The sequence below is a fragment of the Leptodactylus fuscus genome, chromosome 11, assembly GCF_031893055.1.
Source record: "Leptodactylus fuscus isolate aLepFus1 chromosome 11, aLepFus1.hap2, whole genome shotgun sequence".
Lineage (NCBI taxonomy): Eukaryota > Metazoa > Chordata > Amphibia > Anura > Leptodactylidae > Leptodactylus > Leptodactylus fuscus.
The window spans coordinates 5,318,291-5,337,782 of record NC_134275.1 but is presented as its reverse complement, the minus strand read 5'-3'; the positions used below and the strand labels follow the sequence as shown (position 1 = coordinate 5,337,782).

The 19,492-nt window shown below is 45.0% G+C and overlaps 1 protein-coding gene and 2 non-coding genes across 5 annotated transcripts; all 3 read right to left on the bottom strand.

Moving 5' to 3' along the window:
- Positions 1-4,639: 4,639 nt before the first annotated feature.
- LOC142185169 (PPP2R1A-PPP2R2A-interacting phosphatase regulator 1-like) lies at positions 4,640-16,289 on the bottom strand. Of its 3 annotated transcripts, none has more exons than XM_075260441.1 (10): positions 15,922-16,289; positions 14,605-14,683; positions 14,254-14,310; positions 12,939-12,982; positions 12,768-12,822; positions 10,563-10,664; positions 10,139-10,227; positions 8,798-8,859; positions 8,398-8,491; positions 4,640-7,375 (listed from the first exon to the last, which is right to left on the bottom strand). In XM_075260441.1, the coding sequence occupies exons 1-10, from the start codon at positions 16,014-16,016 to the stop codon at positions 7,231-7,233; spliced, it is 822 nt and encodes a 273-aa protein (XP_075116542.1). In that variant the 5' UTR covers positions 16,017-16,289; the 3' UTR covers positions 4,640-7,230. The 3 variants fall into 3 exon arrangements, with proteins under 3 accessions (XP_075116542.1, XP_075116541.1, XP_075116543.1); XM_075260440.1 differs by having other exon boundaries at positions 8,798-8,862; positions 15,922-16,288; XM_075260442.1 differs by lacking the exon at positions 10,563-10,664 and having other exon boundaries at positions 8,798-8,862.
- Positions 8,573-8,713, bottom strand: LOC142185803 (small nucleolar RNA U109). The gene has a single exon (XR_012711975.1). It is a non-coding gene; the product is annotated as a small nucleolar RNA U109 (small nucleolar RNA).
- On the bottom strand, positions 10,328-10,463 carry LOC142185802 (small nucleolar RNA U109). Its single transcript, XR_012711974.1, has one exon. It is a non-coding gene; the product is annotated as a small nucleolar RNA U109 (small nucleolar RNA).
- Positions 16,290-19,492: the final 3,203 nt, after the last annotated feature.

Genomic DNA, 19,492 nt, shown 5'->3' with positions numbered 1-19,492 from the left:
TTATGGACGGTATTACGCCTGCAAATCCAGATCTAATGACCTGAACGAGCAATGTTATAGTAAATTATGATGCTGACAATTTGAGTCAGGCCCTAGGCCGGTTGTAGATAACTAGCCAAACAGCCATGAATTAAAGACATGGGGGACACACAGAAGTCAGCCATGTGCCATCCACAGCCCCTTTCATTAAATGAATAGGCGCCACGGAAGCCAGGCCACAAAATCGGACAGGAATAGGCCTGTCACATATTTTGCGGCCTGCACACGTCACTGTGTAATTCACAGTCCTATGTATGGGTGAGTGTGCTATTGGGAAAATCACGGTCAGCACACTGATCTTAGCCATGGTGGTTTGCAAGTAGCCTTATGCTCATGGCATTTAAAATCCATGAAAGTGTATGGGCAGAGAGAGTGGTAAGACCTAGGAACGAAGCTGACCAAGTTATTTGCTACCCACATCTGGGAAAAAAGAAGGGACCTGAATACAACATGCCCCAATTCTCCCCCCCCCCCCAGTGGACTGAGGGTCAATGCAGCCAGGGTAATACCTATTGCAAAGCAGTCACACCATACTCATTTTGCCACTGATGTCAGTGCAAAGGGGTGACATGTACATCTTTTTCCATTCATTCTATGGGAGTTCCGGCTACTCTAGCAACTCCTATATAATGAGAGACATATAGGCCTGAGTAGAGATGTCACAAATCGCGCAGATTCCCATCTAAGAAATATCCATTCCATTGCATAGGAGCGAAGCTGACATAGCACAGTATGCCATTACGGAGTGTACTGAGCCGCCTGCTTGTACATAAGACTACAATAACTATCCATTGCATAAAACCAGATTCTAGCTCTTACATTTCAGAGAGTTTTCCCCAAGAGAAGCTATTGATGGCTATTGATGACTTGTCCTTAGGACAGGTGATGAATATCAGATGGCCGCTCAGCCCGCTCACAGTCCTGATATCGATAGATTTAGGATAGGTCATTATTATCCGACTGACGCCCTCACTGACCTGATATTGATGACCTATCCTAAAGAGAGACTATCAATGTCTACCCTCTCATTTATAGTCATGCCCCTAAAACATAAGCTCTGGAATCTGGTGGTTTGCTATGGACAACTCGTAATACCAGTTTCCATAGAATGCAAGCTGATACTTTGGAGGGGTCATCGATAAGGGCACTTTAATTACAGTAACACCAAAGGGGGGGGGGGGGGGGGCAAAAGGGAACATCTCTAGCAATGGTTTTGTTTGAGGTTAAGGCATAACAGTGTCTCCTACATATAAAAGAGACTGAATTACCAGACAGGAGGAGGACACAAAGGTCTTCTGGTACCTGAAAAGGCGGGGGATGATCACAGACCCTATTAGTAATCCTATTAAAGTCTGTGTACAGGAGTGTTTAACATCTTAATAGGGTTTTAGCTTCACACCTAGGTGTACAGAGCTCAGGAACAAAGGATCTGATTGCTTTATATTGCAAATAACATCTCCATAGACAACTTAAAGAGTCACTTGGCCACCTTCATGTAAAGTCTTCAAGAACTAGCTGAGTCTTTTCTTGACTTTATGTTAATGTCCTCATTTACACAAGATGGACACAAATGAACAGAGTCATGGGGAAGAAAACTTTGTAATGTTCTGCTATTGCACCTGGGGAACGGGTTTTCAAGACTCAGTGTCTAGAGGAGAATTCCAGTAAGTGATCCCAATTGCACAGGCCGTTGGCTCCACAAGAACAAGGCTCAGCCCTTTGTGCCTGCGTATAAGGCTGCGTCTATGTGATGATGCTTTTTAGTAAAGAAGTGCATGTGCTTTGTCATTGCAGTAATGGGTAGCACATGTTACTATGCGCCATTCATGTGCTAACAGCCAGGCACCAGAGGTTTTTTTTTGTTTTGTTTTTTTAAAAATGCATGTGCTAGGGTTTACAGCAATTCAAAAAAACATGTATAAAAAAAACGTTTTGGCAAAAATGCACCATGTGAACCCAGCCTAACGCCCCACGTATCAAGCCACAGCCAAAAATAAATCACTTTTTTTTTTTTTTTTATTAATTTAAATACCACGACACTTCCGATGTAGAGATCTCCTCTGCAGACTTTCTATCCCTATTATACCTATACAGTAAATGCCAGCGCCGCACCTCCCATGAGGCGACTGCTTCAGGCGGCAGTATGCCAGGGCCCCGGGGGAGGGCGGCATTTTTGCTGACCTAAGCCAGTCCAGGACAAGCTGCCTCAGGCGGCACAAACCCTAGTTTCACCCCTGATGCCAGTGTTTTAATAGGTATTATTGACATGCTGCGATTTACAGGCTGTAAAACGCCACGGTTGCTGTTTCCACCGCGGCCAGATCGCAGAGTTTTCACAACGTGGGTTCCTTTCATTAAATAAATAGGAGCCATGGAAACAAAGGCTGCAAAATAGGACTGGAATAAGACCCGTTCTATATTTTGCATCCCACACACATGGGACCACAAAATTCACAGCCATGTGTATGGCCCATGGATATGAATGGGTCAGCGTGCTATCCATGAAATACATGGACAGCACACTGAACACAACCATGGTCGTCTGCCACCGGCCTAAGGCCGAGACCCCACATTGCAGAAATTCAGCTTTTTTTGTTGCAGATTTTGGTGCTGTTTTGGGAACAAAAGCCAAGAATGGCAGCAAAAGGAATGTGAAATAGATAGGAAGCTCTTATACTTCTACCTTCTGCTCAATCCACTCCTGGCGTGGGCTAAAAAATGCAGCAAAATCTACTACAAAAAAAATTTGTGTTTCCATGTGGTCTTGGTCTTAGACCTCCTTCACATGACCATTGTGGGAGTTTTTGTGTCCACAAATGATCCACATTCTGCAAGACAAAAAAACAAAACAGGTCTGCAATGCATTGGCATATCAGCTGCATAATGACTTGCATGCTCCCTACAAATGTATAGGTAAGTCTATGCTGTAAATACAGACAGGAATAGGACTTGCTCCATAGTTTGGTTTCTGTAGCCCAGGTATAGCTCACAAAAAACTACAGCCATGTGTATGTGGCCATAGAAATGTATGGGGCCCCGTATTATCCACCACTGCGGATAATTAGGTACATTTATGAAGCTACTTGCAACTTTTTTAACGCAACTTGTGTCTTTTTGTGGTCTTTTCTTCCCTGTGATTTATTTATGAAATACAGGGGAGGGGCAAAAACAATTTTTTTTGTAAAAGTGAAAAACGCAAACATTAAGTAGGGATGTAGCTAGAGAGCACAGCGAGTGAAGTGGTAGCAGACGCTACTAGACCCATGGGTAGGGTGGTGCCCCATACAGATTTTGCATTAGGGCCCATGAGCTTGATGTTACGCCTCTGATAGCAGGTGCACAGGTAGCAATTGCTATAGGACTCTGGAGCCTCAGGTTGTCCAATGTATACTCTGTAACATAAGAAGACACCAAGATTAGAGACAGCACATATTTTGTATTGGAGACAAGGAATTTTAGGTGACACCTCTGGATTTACAGAGAAGGTAGATTTACTAAACCAGATCAGCTAGTCTAGACAGTCTAGACAGCCTGTCTAGTCATGATAGGTTATGAGTATGGTGGGTATATAACACCCAGGACCCCCCGTCTATCAGCTGGTTGAAGAGTGTAAGTGCTGCAGCTTCTTCACTATATACCAAGCACAGGGCGGCGGTCCATATTGTATTGGTTGTGCTTGGTATCGCAGTTCAATATTGATGAAACAGCGTTTTTAGCTGCTGCAAAAATGCACCAGAAATAAATATTGTGTTTTACATTACCAGCAAAGTGAACGAGACTATGGTTAATCGTATTCACACATTGCAGAAAACCAGCCGGACCTCCATAGTTGGGTTATGATGGATCCGGCCGCGATGAGCAGGAAACCAATCCATTTACTAATGTGCTTTTGGAGTTTGGAAGGGAAGAGATAAGGAGCTGTAGGTATTGCCAATGTGGGGCGTGGTTCCTATAACTTGGTGGGACCAGAGCAATGTATGGGGATCAGTGAATTGGAGGACATGACACGGGAGAACACGAGGATTGCCTGCACAGTATAGTGGGAGAGCAATGTGGTGGAAAGGGCCACGGGAAAGTTTGGTTTGCCTGAGATGGGAGTCCATGGGCCATCACTCTCCAAAAGTCGTGTCATATTGTGGTTTCCCACCCAAGTCACATTTCACAAATTTGGCATGCATGAGATTGACAATAGCCATACCCACTTTTTAATAGTGAAGTAAAAAGGTCACCATATTTTTGCACAAAATTGCAAAATCCTATTTTTGGACACCAGAATTCCGGCAGGCAGAAATTTTATTTTTAGGCAATTGTACCAACAAATGACCCTTTGCTGTTAAAATAGGGTTAGGACTCTAATTTTGTTCACAAATAAATGAAATTTAGTAATATTTTTGTAAATATATATATTAATTTTTTGCAGTTTTAGGTTGAGACCCCAATGTTGCAGCGGCAACTTTTTTTGTTGCAAATAAAAAAAATTTTTCAGCCAAAGCCAAGAACATCTAGAGAAGGAATGAGAATTCTATGATAGTACTTCTACCTTTACCTTCTGCTCAATCCACTCCTGGCTTTAAAACAAAACACACAACCATTGCTTGTACACAATACAGACATTTATTCCAAGAATAAGACAAATATAGGAATTTATGGAAATCTTAGCTATACAAAATAGATCACTAACCTAACATAGACGACAAGGAGTATGTCAAGGGTAGTCAGTTTTTTTTTTCTTTAAAAAAAAAAACAAATTCATCAAGCTTAAATATAGAGAAAAAAAAAAAAAAAAAAAAACACAAAAAAAAAAAAAAACACACACAAAGAACGATCCGACCAGGACACACGACCTAGGTGGTCATGTGCCCTGACTAGGAGCTTACAGTGATATGAACATGATTTTTCCACCTTTCGCTCCTTTTAAAGGTTCAATCCATTGTCTGCAGAGCTATAGTGTATAATGCAGAGTTTGCATGTAAATATTAGTCCGCTCCCTCCTATACATCACTTTATGGATTAATCCCATACCAATAACAAAGTGCCTCGTGCACATACTGAACCCCCCTCCACACACAAGGGGCTAACAAAGGCCAAGTTAGGGTGTTGCATGACAATGATGCCTTATAGCGCCCCCCTCAGTGTACTGTCTAGTGCAGATCCTGCTCCATTAGGCTAGGGCTACACAATCACTTTAGACTGTGCAACAGGGTTGTGTCATTATAGATAGGTCTCCCATATCCACAGGATAGGAGATGTTATATTGCTAGAGGTTTGACTTCTAGGACTCCCAGCGATTGAGAATGGGGGGGATAGAAAGTCCCAAAGGGGAACAGATGACTTCCCTGGTAGGCCCCTAGCCTCCCCCACCAATGCCACTACATACAGAGTGTGTGCCCATGTAATAAAAGGAGTATAATATTTAACAAACTACCCAGTTTATTATATACAGATGCTTTGGGTGGCATCTAGACATAGGCAGGCCTTTCCGTCATACCCTAGTCGAAGGCAAGGGACAGGTATTAAGCGAATATTGAGAGAAAAATAAAAATGGGGCTGGCAATATTTATAGTTGGCTATATAGTGGGCCCTAGGTACCCCAGTCTAACACTGAGCGCCAATCACCTCTATGGGGTTGCTGGAAATTGCAATCCCGGCAGCCCCATAGCAGTGAATGGAGCACCAATAAGTTTCTGTCTGTGCATTGGCTGGACTTACCCCTCTGAACAGTATGTCAGGAGAGCGGCTCCTAGCATTATCTATGCTGCTATGGAGTCTCTTCTTCCCAGTGACCTACTGTCCAGGACGGGCGGGTATATCGTGGGGAGGCAGAGACCCCTACCATCATATACAACTAGAATGCCAAGAATCCCGCTCCTGGCATAAGTTTTTGTGCTACCATTTGCAACTAATAGTCACGTTTGTGCAGACGTCCTGCAGGGCTGGATTTCTGGTGACTGCTGGGTGACATTTTCTAGCTTTAGGTAACATTGCAATTTTCTTGCTGCAAAGAAATACAAAGCTCAAGGTACATGACACCAATCCTTCCTTCATTAACCACTTCAAAGAACACTGAGCGCTAACCACAGAAGATAAAATGGAGCGTTTTCTGCATTCTACATATTTACATGTTGCTAGTGGCTTTTTACATATGGCACTTACGTTTTGTGGTCCTAGTGACTGACCGAACAGGCTCAGTTTTTGCACAAAAATTGCATGCCTATGGGTGTTGTACATAGACTTTCAGATCAATAAGGGCAGCTGACGACAACTAGATTGCAAATATCTTAGACCTGTACTGCAATAATGGCGGCTTTTCAGAATTTTGACAATTAGCTATACTAAGGCTTGGGTTCCAAGAAGATCTGATTGGTGTAAAGTGTCACCCCGACCATTCGGGTGACTGCTGTAACTAGCAGAGGACTCTGTATACTGTGACCACGCCGAGTTATTGCAGCTGAGCTTCCATTTATTTGAGAAATCCTGCCAGAAAAGACGAACCCTTTCCGTGCTACACAACCCGAGCCATATAAATCTGACCTGTGCTTAGCAAAATTGTCCAGATTAGAGGACTGGACATGATGAGTCCAACGCCAGTACGGACAGTGTCACAATATAAGAGCAGTAGGTCGATAGGACAGTCCTCATTGCCCATAGGGCACCCAGATCAGGTTGGCCACAAGTTTAGCAATGTTTGCACACAATGAGGAAACCGAACATTCAGGAACACAGATTCTCCTGCCCCAAGCAGACGTCTATGACCCTTATGAATAGTGAAAGGTTAGGTATTAATCCGAATTTACCGCCTACCCATTCTTGGCCCACTTGTACATTAAATGAATAAAGCTGCATTATGATTCCCTTCCCAAAAGAGACTTTCTGACCAGCCAAAACAATGATACTACATTCTCCATCGATGACCGCAGACACAGAATAAATAAAAAGCAAAAAACTACACATAAATACCTGGGACACACAGGCAATATGTACACGGATACTGTACATACTATTCTGTACACAAAATACACAGTCTCCTGCCCCATTTCTCAAGTCCTGTAACAGTCCAGCAGGCAGGAGGGGAATTTATTATATACAAATAAAAACGTAGAACACAGTAGAGAAGACCAGGGATCTCGAGGAATCGCCACACAGTCTTTAAATAACAAGGGTCGGGGACACCATGGCCCGGTCTTGTGTCACTCACTTGGGTGACAGATCATCCAGTGATATGAACGAGGAGCAGGAGTTGGAGCAGGCGGCGGGCGAGTCGGTCACACAGCTTTCCTTCACTGCAGAGTCAGATGAAGAGCCGATACTGCTGCTGCTGTCAAGATCCGAGGAAAGGCTGCGAATGAAAAAGAATATTAGAGATAGAAACAAAGAGAAGCACCTAAATATAGTGTACTCAGTGATGGAATCATATGTAACTAGGCTCTCCATAACATAATAAATGAGTAGAGCAGGGGTAGGGAACGTACGGCACTCCAGCTGTTGTCAAACTACAACTCCCAGCATGCATACTGGCTCTGCTGTTCTTGTAACTCCCATGGAAGTGAATGGAGCATGCTGGGAGTTGTAGTTTCACAGCAGCTGGAGAGCTGAAGGTCGCTGACCCCTGGTGTAGAGCGAGTAATTAGAGATGAGCGAGTAGCATTTGATCAAATACCTCACCTGCATAGATATTGGTGTAAAAAAGCAACAGGGAAGCGGCATCAAATTTTTACTGCGTTTACCGCGTGGTATTTGACCAATTACTAGAGATGAGCGAACACTGTTGTCCAGTTTCAGCAAATAAAGGTTATTGTCTATATTTTATAGTATATCTTCCTCAGTTTTCTACATCTCTGCTTGCTGTCAATCATTCTGATCACCTCCAATGGAATAAAATCTGTCCTTGGTATTTCACCATGTTCTGATTTTTACTCAGTGGAAACAAGCAGAGATCTAGAAAACTGAGGAACTGATACAGAAAGTATAAACCAGAACATTTGCTGATCCTGTACATTTTTAGTGACAAAATTTACGCCTAAGGCTGGCCTTACACGAGTGCAAGTTAAATCCATAATTGTGGGTTCTCATCTGCGGACACATTGCATTCAGTGCGGCCTCTTACACCACCAGATATTTTATCTGTGGCGTCTCGTGCCATGACCGGGGTCCGCACTGAATACCGCAGGTCCGCAAAGTCACGGACACAATGACATAGACTGTCTTTGAATATGCACTTTGCAGATGGACACGGACGTCTGTGGAAGAGCAAAATTAGTGTTGCTGATCAGAAAATTGCGGACTGCAAAAACCACTACTGTCGTACAGTAAGGTTGGTCTTACACAAAAACCAGTCTGGTCTGCTGTGGATAATCTTACCAACTGTAATCTGACAAGTGCGTCATGTCTGAAGAAAGCATGTTCGTTGTTCCTTGGAAGAGTCTCTTTGGTTGGGTCTCCATGTCCATTTCCACTGTTTAAAAAAATAAATAAATGTGTTTATTGGTTCTAAAAGGCAGCGAATAGCGGCAGCAGCTTGTAGACACAATGACAGTAGTGTAGGAGTATTATACTACCACTCAGTCTGGACTACACAACTGGCAGCCCTGATAACTCCTTAGGTTATTGTTCTAGCATGACTTACATACACTAGTGTACCACAGGACAAGGCACAAGAGTCACATCTGTCATGCACAAGTAACACCCAACAAAAACTAGTTCAGAAATACTGCATTAAAAGGAGAAATACAGATATTTTTAAGTAGGCAAAATACAATACCTTTCCTCTTTATAGGACCGAGGGCACTTGGACGTATACAGTTGATGGGACTCTGACTTCTCCTGCTAAATATAAGGGAGCGGATTGGAGTCAATTTCTCAACATTAAAGTTTATTAAGGGTTTTTCAAAGGGTTTTACAAAAGGGAAAGGAGGGGAGGAAAGGCAAGGGAAAAATCAAGGGAACAATGGGAAAGAAAGAAGGGAAAAAAAAAAAAAACATGGGAAGGCGGACTCTGATGCAGCAGAGTTAAGATGAACAATGCAATTCAAGTAACCACAGTGATGGAGAAAAAGAGAACAGCAAGAACCGTAATATGAAAATAGAAACAAAAAAAAAACAAAAAAAAACAGTACACTGTAATATGAAAATACAAGTAGTAACCATGTGAGGGCTGGAGAAATTAATGCAGGCAGGAATAGAAGAAAACAGACAGGCATCACAGGGGTAAAGAGGGGAAAAGGGCGCGGAAATCCGAGGTGTAATAGAACATGTTCCACAGAAGCCAGGTCTGATGGTGAAGTCTATCATCAGGATGGAGCAGTGCCAGCATGTCCTCCATTGTACGGATATGGGGGAACTCTAAGCCAGGAAAAGAGCGTGGGGGGGGGGGGGGGATTGGGACTTCCACAACCTCGGGATAACTCTGGAACTTAAGAGAGGAAAGGGAGAGAAGCAGAGGGGCCAGATCGTCTTCCAAAACAACTCCTGTGACCAGAGAAACAACCCCTCACTCCATCCCAGAAGGGGCAGATTGGAGTCAATTTAATAAGAATAAAATGGCAACATTAAACTGGGGCAGCTGGAAGAGGATATTAAACCATGGGGGGGGGAGGGGTAGCTAGAGGGGGACATGTCTGCCTCTAGTTGCCCCCAGTTTAATGTCCCCCTCCAGCTGTCCCAGTTTAATGTTCCCTCTAGATTCTGCTTGTTTATACTGGGGCACCAGGAGAGGGACTTAATACTGTGGGTCATTTGGAGGGAAACGTTATAATGTGGGGGTGTATAATGTTAGGGTGACTGTAGGGGGATTTTACTTTGTGAGGCACATGGGAAAAATGATTGAGAATGGGCGCAGTCAGCGGAGAAGTGGGTGGAGCTAAATTTGCCACGGCGCACATGGCCCTCTAGAACCGTTACTATTTCTCATGTGGCCCCATGGGAAAATTGTCCACCTCCACTTTAAAGGATTGTTACACAAAACACCCACAGGTACGCGTAGTATGAGCAAAGAGTGCAGAAAGACACTTCACATGTAAACCAGATTATATTTACAAGAGATTAGCAAAATGGCAGCACTTTAGAGAGAAGTGCCCACTGGTAGCAAGGATGTGATACTTACGTGGTAAAGCGCCTTGTAGGACTGGGGATAGGGCTTGGGGGCAAACCATTGCTGCTTAGACACATTTGTAAAGATGGAGAGAAACATTGCTGTGGATTACAAAGAAAGTAAAAATTCAGTTCTCTGATCTGCACTGATACACATTACAAAGGTATGAACATGACAGACAATATATAGATATATTTTATCTAATGTAGGAGTGATATACTACAACTCAGCCTGTACTCAAAGACTGGAAGCCCTGATAACTCCTTATAGTTATCTTGCATGGCGCGAGTCAAGATGTTCTATGAAATAAAGAACACAGTAATATCCCACCATGCGCATGCCTAGAGTCACAAGACACCGGTCAAATTACCAGACAATGGGACGAGACAAGAGTCTCGACATTGGCAGTAATTCGCCACTGTGTCACAGGCATTACCTTTCCTATTCCTCTTGTAGGAGATGGTGCTGGTGATACCGGGGCAAAGTCAACACGCTTTGGAGATGAAGGTTTTTCCAATTTGTCATAGTCATTGTCACTCTGTAAGGAAATGCAAACAGCTTTAATCTGTTTCTTCACCCAGAACACAAGTTTCCTGCATCTTTCCAATGAGGGGTTGTCTATGGTTGAGTTCACACGGGGTGTTTTGGTCAAGATTTTGAGGCCTCAAAATCTTGACCCAAAAAAAAAAAAAAAAAAAAAAAAAAAAAAAACGGCTCCCAGTGAAATCAATGGGAGCTGGTCAGTTCTGGCTCCCGGAAAATAGAAGAGAGTTGATCATTCTTCAGGTGGATTCGCCTCGTGACATCCGCCTGAAGACACCCCCTCCTCCCGACTAGGCCCATTCATTTCGGCCTAATCCAGAGCGGAGTGCCGCGACTGCACTGCACCGGCATCCAGTCGCAGCTACCGTTCTCTTGGTCCGGAACCTGAGGCGGCCTCTGCTTCAAATTCCGGACCAAAAAACCCCTGTGTGAACCCGGCCTAGCAGGGTACCGGTTTCTGGAGTTGTAGATGGAGACTAACCAACAACTCACACCATTTTTGGGACTTTGTAAAAGGTTTCCTTCCTGAGTTACAATAGCAAGACATATACAGTACAGACCAAAAGTTTGGCCGCACCTTCTCATTCAAAGAGTTTTCTGTATTTCCATGACTATGACAATTGTAGATTCACACTGAAGGCATCAAAACTCAGAAGTAACATGTGGGATTATAGACTTAAAGAGGACCCTTCACCATATCCAGGCACAGGCAGTTCTATATACTGCCAGAAAGCTGACAGTGCGCTGAATTCAGCGCACTGTCGGCTTTCCCGATCTGTGCCCGGTGTAAAGAGCTTACGGCCCGGTACCGTAGCTCTTCTATGGTCAGAAGGGCGTTTCTGACCATTAGCCAGAGACGTCCTTCTGCCTCGCGGCGCCAATCGCACTGTACTATGGAGCAGGGAGGAACGCCCCCTCCCTGTGCTCACACAGCTCGTCCATAGACTAGCATTATCAGGGAGGGAGGGGGCGTTCCTCCCCGCTCCACAGTACAGCGCAATTGGCGCCGCGAGGCAGAAGGACGTCTCTGGCTAATGGTCAGAAACGCCCTTCTGACCATAGAGCACTACGGTACCGGGCCGTAAGCTCTTCACACCGGGCACAGATCAGGAAAGCCGACAGTGTGCTGAACTCAACGCACTGTCAGCTTTCCGGCAGTATATAACACTGCATGTGCCTAGATATGGTGAAAGGTCCTCTTTAACAAGAAAGTCTGAAAGAACTGACAATCTGTCTTATATTCTCGCTTCCTTTTGCTTTGATTCCTGCTTTGCACACTCTTGATGAGCTTCATGAGGTAGTCACCAGGAATGGTCTTCCAACAGTCTTGAATGAGTTCCCAGAGATGCTTAGCACTTGTTGGCCCTTTTGCCTTCACTCTGCGGTCCAGTTCACCCCAAACTACCCTATCTGGATTGGGTTCAGGTCCGGTGACTGTGGAGGCCGGGTCATCTGGCGTACCACCCCATCACTCTCCTTCTTGGTCACATAGCCCTTACACAACCTGGAGGTGTTTGGGGTCATTGTCCTGTTGAAAAATAAATGATGGTCCAACTAAACGCAAAGCAGATGGAATAGCATGCCGCTGCAAGATGCTGTGGTAGCCATGCTGGTTCAGTATGCCTTCAATTTTGGCCACTCGTTTTTCTTTGCCATAATACAAATTCTAAGAGTCTATTCAGTAGGACTATCAGCTGTGTATCCACCTGACTTCTGCACAACACAACTGATGGTCCCAACCCCATTTATAAGGCAAGAAATCCCACTTATTACACCTGACAGGGCACACCTGTGAAGTGAGAACCATTTCCGGTGACTACCTCACGAAGCTCATCAAGAGAATGCCAAGAGTGTGCAAAGCAGGAATCAAAGCAGAAGGAACACTGAGAATATCAGACAGATTGTCAGTTGTGTCACACTTTCTTGGTAAGTCTATAATCCCACATGTCTTACTTCTGAGTTTTGATGTCTTCAGTGTGAATCTACAATTGTCAGTCCTGAAAATACAGAAAACTCTTTGAATGAGAAGGTGCGGCCAAACTTTTGTTCTGTACTGTATATGCAAAATAGTAATACAAAATACACAAAAAATATTTACCAGGTTAAAGCTTTCCTCCCAGGATAAACTCATCTGCATTGCTGTCTGCACCTCGCTAAAATAATAATAAAAATATATAAATATGACCACTGCGCATTACCTCAGATTCTCTGATCATTTCATATTGACAAATTCTGTAGAAATAGAACTATCACTTCTATGCCGACTTACCGCTCACGAGCCGTTTCTTGGTTCATCAAGTCAACTCCTTCCTCCTTTATAAAAGAAAGAAATTATCCGTCAGGTATAGGTATATATATATATATATATATATATATATATATATATATATATATATATATATATATATATATATATATATATATATATATATATATATATATATATATATATATATATAGCATTATAGGACTGTGGCCATATTCCTAGCACAGTAAACAGCTGACACATCTCCCCAACCATTGCAAACAAAGGTCGCCAAAGAGTTTATACACATGCAAGAGAAATTCATCGGCCATATTCTTTCTTTGTAGCTACAGTAACGTTCCCTTAATCTGCCCTCCAATAACTCAGATAATCCAGGACACAAGGGCACTGGGATTTACACGACATCTCCCTTGTATTTTGTTACCCTCTCCTGTTCTCTGCTTAGGTTATACTAGTTGCGCCCTCTAATTTCAGCTGCTATTTAAAGGGATTCTACCATTGAAATGAATTTTTTTGGCGATCACGTCGGAATAGCCTTTAGAAAGTCTATTCGTCTCTTACCTTTAGATGTGGTCTCTGCCGTGACGTTCCTTAGAAATACCGGTTTTTACCGGTATGCAAATGAGTTCTCTTGCAGCAACGGGGGCGGGCCCCAGTGCTGAAAATGCGATGGGGGCGTCCCCACTGCTGTTCGAGAATATGATCCTGTGACGCCTCTATCTTTGGCTGGATCCTCCCCTTCTCTGTTATCTTCCTCCGACGTCTGCGCAGTTGGCTCTGCCAGTGAGACACCAGCAGAGCCGAGTGCGCATGCCGACCGGCGCCAATTTTTGAGAGGCCGCTCTTGCAGTTCAATGCAGGAGCGGCCTCCAAAAATGCCCGCTGGCCGGCATGCGCACTTGGCTCTGCTGGTGTCTCACTGGCAGAGCCAACTGTACAGGCGTCAGAGGTGACGCAAAGGAAGACGACAGAGAAGGGGGAGGATCCAGCCGAAGATAGAGGCGTCGCTGAGCGTGTTCTTGAGCAGCAGTGGGCCCGCCCCCATCGCTGCCAGATAACTAATTTGCATACCGGTAAAAACTGGTATTTCTAAGGAACGGCGCCGCGGAGACCACGTCTAAAGGTAAGAGACGAATAGCCTTTCTAAAGACTGTTCCGACATGATCGCCAAAACAATTAATTTCAATGGTAGAATCCCTTTATAGGATGCAGAGCTGCAACAAGAGGAGTCTTTCTTTTTGCACTTTGTATAAAGTGATAACAGGGATATAACCGGGATCAGGGATGACTTTTCTGGAAGGCTTGTGTATGAATTTACCCTTTTTAACTGATGAAGTCTGCTGCTTGGAATGCGGACAGGAGAAGACGATGGCACCTGCGAGGAGAGAATAAACAAGACTTAGCTTTTATCAAACTTTTCAGGGTCCTATATAGTGGCTACACCCTGAGGTCACAAGCAGTAGTGGTCACGAGCTGCAGGTCCCCCATTTGCAGCATCACCTGCAAAGAAAGTAAGAGATACCTGACAGACCCCATTACAGTCAATAGGGTTCCCTTGGGATCTGTTGTTCTCCGGCATTAGACAGATACAATTTATAGTTTAGTCAGTTCTCCTGCTCCTATACAATACAATAAAACCAGACAAACTCCCGTTACACTTTTCTCTTACCATGGTCTGGCGGTTTACAACAGTAGTGCTGTTTCTGCGCGCGCGGGCTACGTAGGGTTGAAACACTTGCGAGTGGTCACTGTGGAGGGAAATACAAAAAGACAAGCAGCCATTAGAATATTTTCATGTAATAACTCATTTCCTCACGCAGCAAGGAGAAGGTTTGGCTGGCCGCAGAGCAGACGGCAATGCTGCTACCTTCTTTAAAAGGTAATGTTTCACGATTAAAGGGGTCATCCAAGTTCAGATATTCATGGCACATCCTTAGGATAGATTATAAATAGCTGATCTCCATACACCGTGTGCGGACAATAAGACAGCGCCATACACGGTGCAGTGGCCGTGCCATGTTACTGCAGCTCAACGCCGTTCCAGATTCTGTCAAAAACGGCGTACACCATAACGGAGACCCAACGGTAGTTAATGGAGTCCAATTGTGTTCTTCACATGACCGCACAGAGAAATGAAACCCTGAGACTAAGGCCGCACGTTGCAGAATTGAAGCTTTTTTTTGTTGCAGCTTTTGTTGCGATTTTTTTGAGCCAAAGCCAGGAGTGCATGGAGCAGAAGAGAGAAGTAGAATATCATCATAAATGTTTCCATTCCTTTTGTAGCCAGTCTTGGCTTTGGCAACAAAAAAAAAACTGCTTTTCTGCAATGTGGGGCCTCAGCCTGACCGGGATGGATCCATCTGAGCAATGTTACAATGAATAGGCCAAGTACCTGTGCAGGGTACAGCTGCGGCGAACCAAGAGTTTCCAAAATGGTGACCCTAAAAGCGTTATTTGCCCCCTCTAAGGCCTTTGGGTAGATCATGGATATGTTTAGGTCAGGAGCCGATCCCTGTATTATACAGTGCACAGAAGCAGATACCTCAGAGCCCTGTGTAGCGACTGCACTCACTAATGGATATTGCTATCACCACCACCCCCCAAATCAGATATTTGCAACCCCCCCAAAAAACAAGTAAATTAAAATAACTGGACAAAATTGGTGAGAGCAGACACCTATGGACTCCATACTGTGCACACGGTAACAGAGGGTGCAGCGGTTTCATTGCAGTATTCCGTGGGGTGCAGTATCCCAGCACATAGAGTAGGGCGCCCCCCGCAGGTGCAGACACTGTAACACTCTGCACAGCCGAATTTTCACTGGGAGAACTTTTAGCTAAAGCTTTTGTCTACCAAATAATTGTCCAAATTGTGGACTTGTAACCCAAGACCCCCCACTAACTTCTGAACTGGTCTGCAGTGCGCCCCCTACCGGTCACCTGCAATCCAGCAGCAGTCCCTGCAGCCTGCAACGCACCCCCCTTACCTGAGGCCGTTTATATGGGGGGCGCTGTTGGACCTCCGGAGCCCTCCATCCCCCGGGACCTCCACCACGTCCAGCTCCATCTTCTCCTGAGCCATGGTCTCAGCGCTGCTCCCCGGACCTCCGGGGGGGATGATATGCGGGGCTCCGAGTCTTCTCAAGGGCTCATTCCAGCTCTAGGCCTCAGTGATGGCGGGGAGTCGTTGCCGTGAGCTCAGTGCTCCATGCCGGGGGTGTAGGAGACAAGTTGTGGCCGCTTCCCTGCTCCTCCAGTCCCCGCTGCCGCCGTGTGTGAGGCCGCGGCCCCGGGACACCTCAGGCCCAGCACAATCCACAGAGCCCTGAAATAAGCAGTAGCCTGGTGCACATGCGCAGTCCGGGCTGAGGCCGTGTGAGGAAGAGGAGGAGGCGGAGCCCTGCGGAGGCCCCGCCCACCGTGTAGTCCTTTACAGCCCTATCCATACAGTGCGGTATAGGCAGTATACAGGACTGAGGCGGACTACAAGCATCAGCAGTTCTAGAAAGAAAAGTCTTATTCATACAGTACAATAATGGCGGGGGCGCTACCGCTGGCCTAGGCGACAAATAAATGGCTGCTATTAGGCCACATTCACTTTGATGCGATTTTTGGTGTAGTTTCTTAGGGCCCGTTCACACGGAGTAAACGCGCGTGTATTTTGGCAAAATACACGTGTAAAAATAAGACTCCCATTGACTTCAATTACATTTTTTTTACACGTGTAAAAAAACACGGCAAAATACACGTGTAAAATGTCCATGAAGTCAATGGGAGTCTGATTTTTACACGTGTATTTTGCCAAAATACACGCGCGTTTACTCCATGTGAACGGGCTGTTACGTCAGCAGTTATGTAACATGTAAAATTTAAGAAAAAAAAAAAGTGTGAACACAATCCAAGAACTACAAAGAAGTTCCAGTCGTGTCTGACCAAACAATGTGTGCGCCTTGGATGTAACACGGAGATCTGTAGTCATGTGACCAAAGTCACGCCAAATATCGCAGTATAGCCCACTTGGGGACCACTCAAAACAGAAACCTATACACATAGAAAAGCGGTTACCTGGGAAAACGCGCGGATCCCATAGACTGTAAGGGCCAGTTCACACAGGGCTAGTGACCGTGTATTTTGGTCCTGATTTTGACGTGGGATCAGGACTGAAATGCGCCTGCCACGGCTTCCGACAGTCGCGGCTACCCACTCCGGAGTAGGCCCAAATGAATGGGCCTAGTCCGGAGGGATTGTCTTGACGTGGACGCAATTTCCACCGCGGCATCCGCCTCAAGAATGGGCAGCTTGCTTCGCCCTGCATAGACCTCTATTGTGAGGGGGCGGATTTTGAGGTGGATTCTGCGCCAAAATCTGCCTCCTCTTGCCCCATGTGAACGAGCCCTAATAGGGTACATGTGGTTCCCGCACCAGTGCAAGCAGCACTTTTCTCTCCACATGATTTGGTCATAAACCACATGAACCTCACTATAGTCTATGGGGTCCGTGTGGTTTCCTTAGGTAACCACTTTTTAAAGTGTATTGGTTTCTGTTCGGGGGACACGGAGTAACACGACACTCATTCTGACACGTAAACACATGTCAGAGTGAGCGCTGTAAAACAGAATCCCATTGACTTCAATGGGTTCCACCTTACACACCCTACACATTGAAATCAATGGGAGGCTTTTTATTATTCAGACGTCAGCACAGGCAGCTCCTTAGGAATGGGATCGGAGAGTTTATTACTAAGACGCTTTCCTCTACCAGCTTCCATCTGTCCTGACAATGGCACAACAATGTAATCATGAGATATAGAGACATGTTAGACTAGTACGATCTCCGCCAGAAGATGAGAACCGCAGTGATATCTTTATTGTTATTAGCAGCTGAGTAATATAAGATCTGACTGTCACGAGACTCTCTGTATGTGTATGGTGACTGAATATAGGGTATAAATATGGGTGGAAATGTGTAATTATAGGTGGAGCAGTCTTACATTAGTTGTGTCATGCAGAAGGAAGCTCGCTGCAACTGGAAGCCGTTTATTCACCAAGTAACAAATCTACAGTGCAAATTCCACTGGACAAAATTCTGCACAGCACACTATAGTATTTTGTCGGGTAAAATGACAGGGAACTGTCACAGATCTGATGCACTGAGGCAGCATGACTCCCGGGTAATGTTTACATAGCGTGAGCCACACAACAGCAGATCTGCAGGGGTCTCAGGTCCTCTAAGGAAAGGCCATCATTAGTAAAAACTGGATAATCCCCTTTAATATGTGTCACCTTGCACCAGAATTTGGTGGAAAAGTGACCTAGAGTAAGGCAACCTAGCAGTGACTTGCAGACATAGGATGTTCCAAATGTATCACAGCTCTAAGCATATGCCCAGTGTGGACATGCTCCAAATGTAGAATCTGCACTGCAGGACACTTTCACATTAATTGACTAATTCTTGCATCGTGCCTAAATATTGGGCTATGTACTACCAGCACGAAGTGGTCACTTTGGACCATCCAGTTGCTACATAGGTCCCATGACAATAAGAGGATGTCTTGCTTCTTGGACCCAGCAGTAATCTGTATGGGAACCCAGCAACAACTATTCAGTTCCATTAGCACCACCAAAAGGAAAATGGAGTATTACTCATTGCTCATTCACATCAAAGGGATGTCCATGTAATTCACTCGATTTAACTTGGCCGATAGATGAGCATTCTGAACAGAGAACTCCATTCTATTAGACAGTTTTTTTTACTGGTATGTAAATGAGTTGTCTCACAGCAATGTGGGCGGGCCCCAGCGCTCAAACGGCAATGGGGGCGTCCCCATTGCTGCCAGAGAACTGTCTCCAGCAACGCCTCCATCTTCAGCTGCAACCGCCTCTTCTGTCTTCCGTCTGGGTCAAACTGTGATGCCTGCGCAGTTGGCTCTGCCAGTGAAACACCAGCAGAGCCAAGTGTGCATGCCTGCCGGCGGCCATTTTTGGGAGGCCGCTCCTGTATTTAACTACAAGAACAAGAGTGGCCTCTCATAAATGGCCGGCATACGCAGTCGACTCTACTTGTGTCTCCCTGGTAGAGCCAATTGCACAGGCATTGGAGTTGACCCAGACAGAAGACGACGAGAGAAGGGGAGGATGCAGCTGAAGATGGAGGCGTCGCTGGAGACAGTTGGGCGCTGGGGCCCGCCCCCATTGCTGCGAGAGAACTCATTTGCATACCGGTAAAAAACGGTATTTCTACGGAACGGCGGGCCAGAGGCGACTGAGCAAGGTAGGAGACGAAGAGCCTTTCTTAAGGCTGTTCTGACGTGGTAATTAGAAAAACTGTTGCTTTAGTGGTAGAATCCCTTTAACTGTTTGATGTTGCAATTTTAGTGAGATTAGTAACAAAATCTATCACTACTTTATGATTGCTGATCTCATGTGAGCGCCACAATCCTGGGAATGAAGGAGTTGTACTGAACCACCACTAGTAATATATATATGGTATATATTTATCTGCTTTGCTGCCTTTTCCCGTCCTGTATTTTATCATCAGCGGGTTTGTATGAACGCTATT

Bases quoted from the DNA above. Each gene is read 5' to 3' on its own strand.
- LOC142185169 (XM_075260440.1), bottom strand. From the start codon at position 16,016: ATGGCTCAGGAGAAGATGGAGCTGGACGTGGTGGAGGTCCCGGGGGAT. The intron at 12,823-12,938 runs GTAAGTCGGCAT...TTATTATTTTAG, and splicing joins CAAGAAACGGCTCGTGAGCG to CGAGGTGCAGACAGCAATGC. The intron at 10,228-10,562 runs GTAATGCCTGTG...TGTAATCCACAG, and splicing joins CTACAAGAGGAATAGGAAAG to CAATGTTTCTCTCCATCTTT.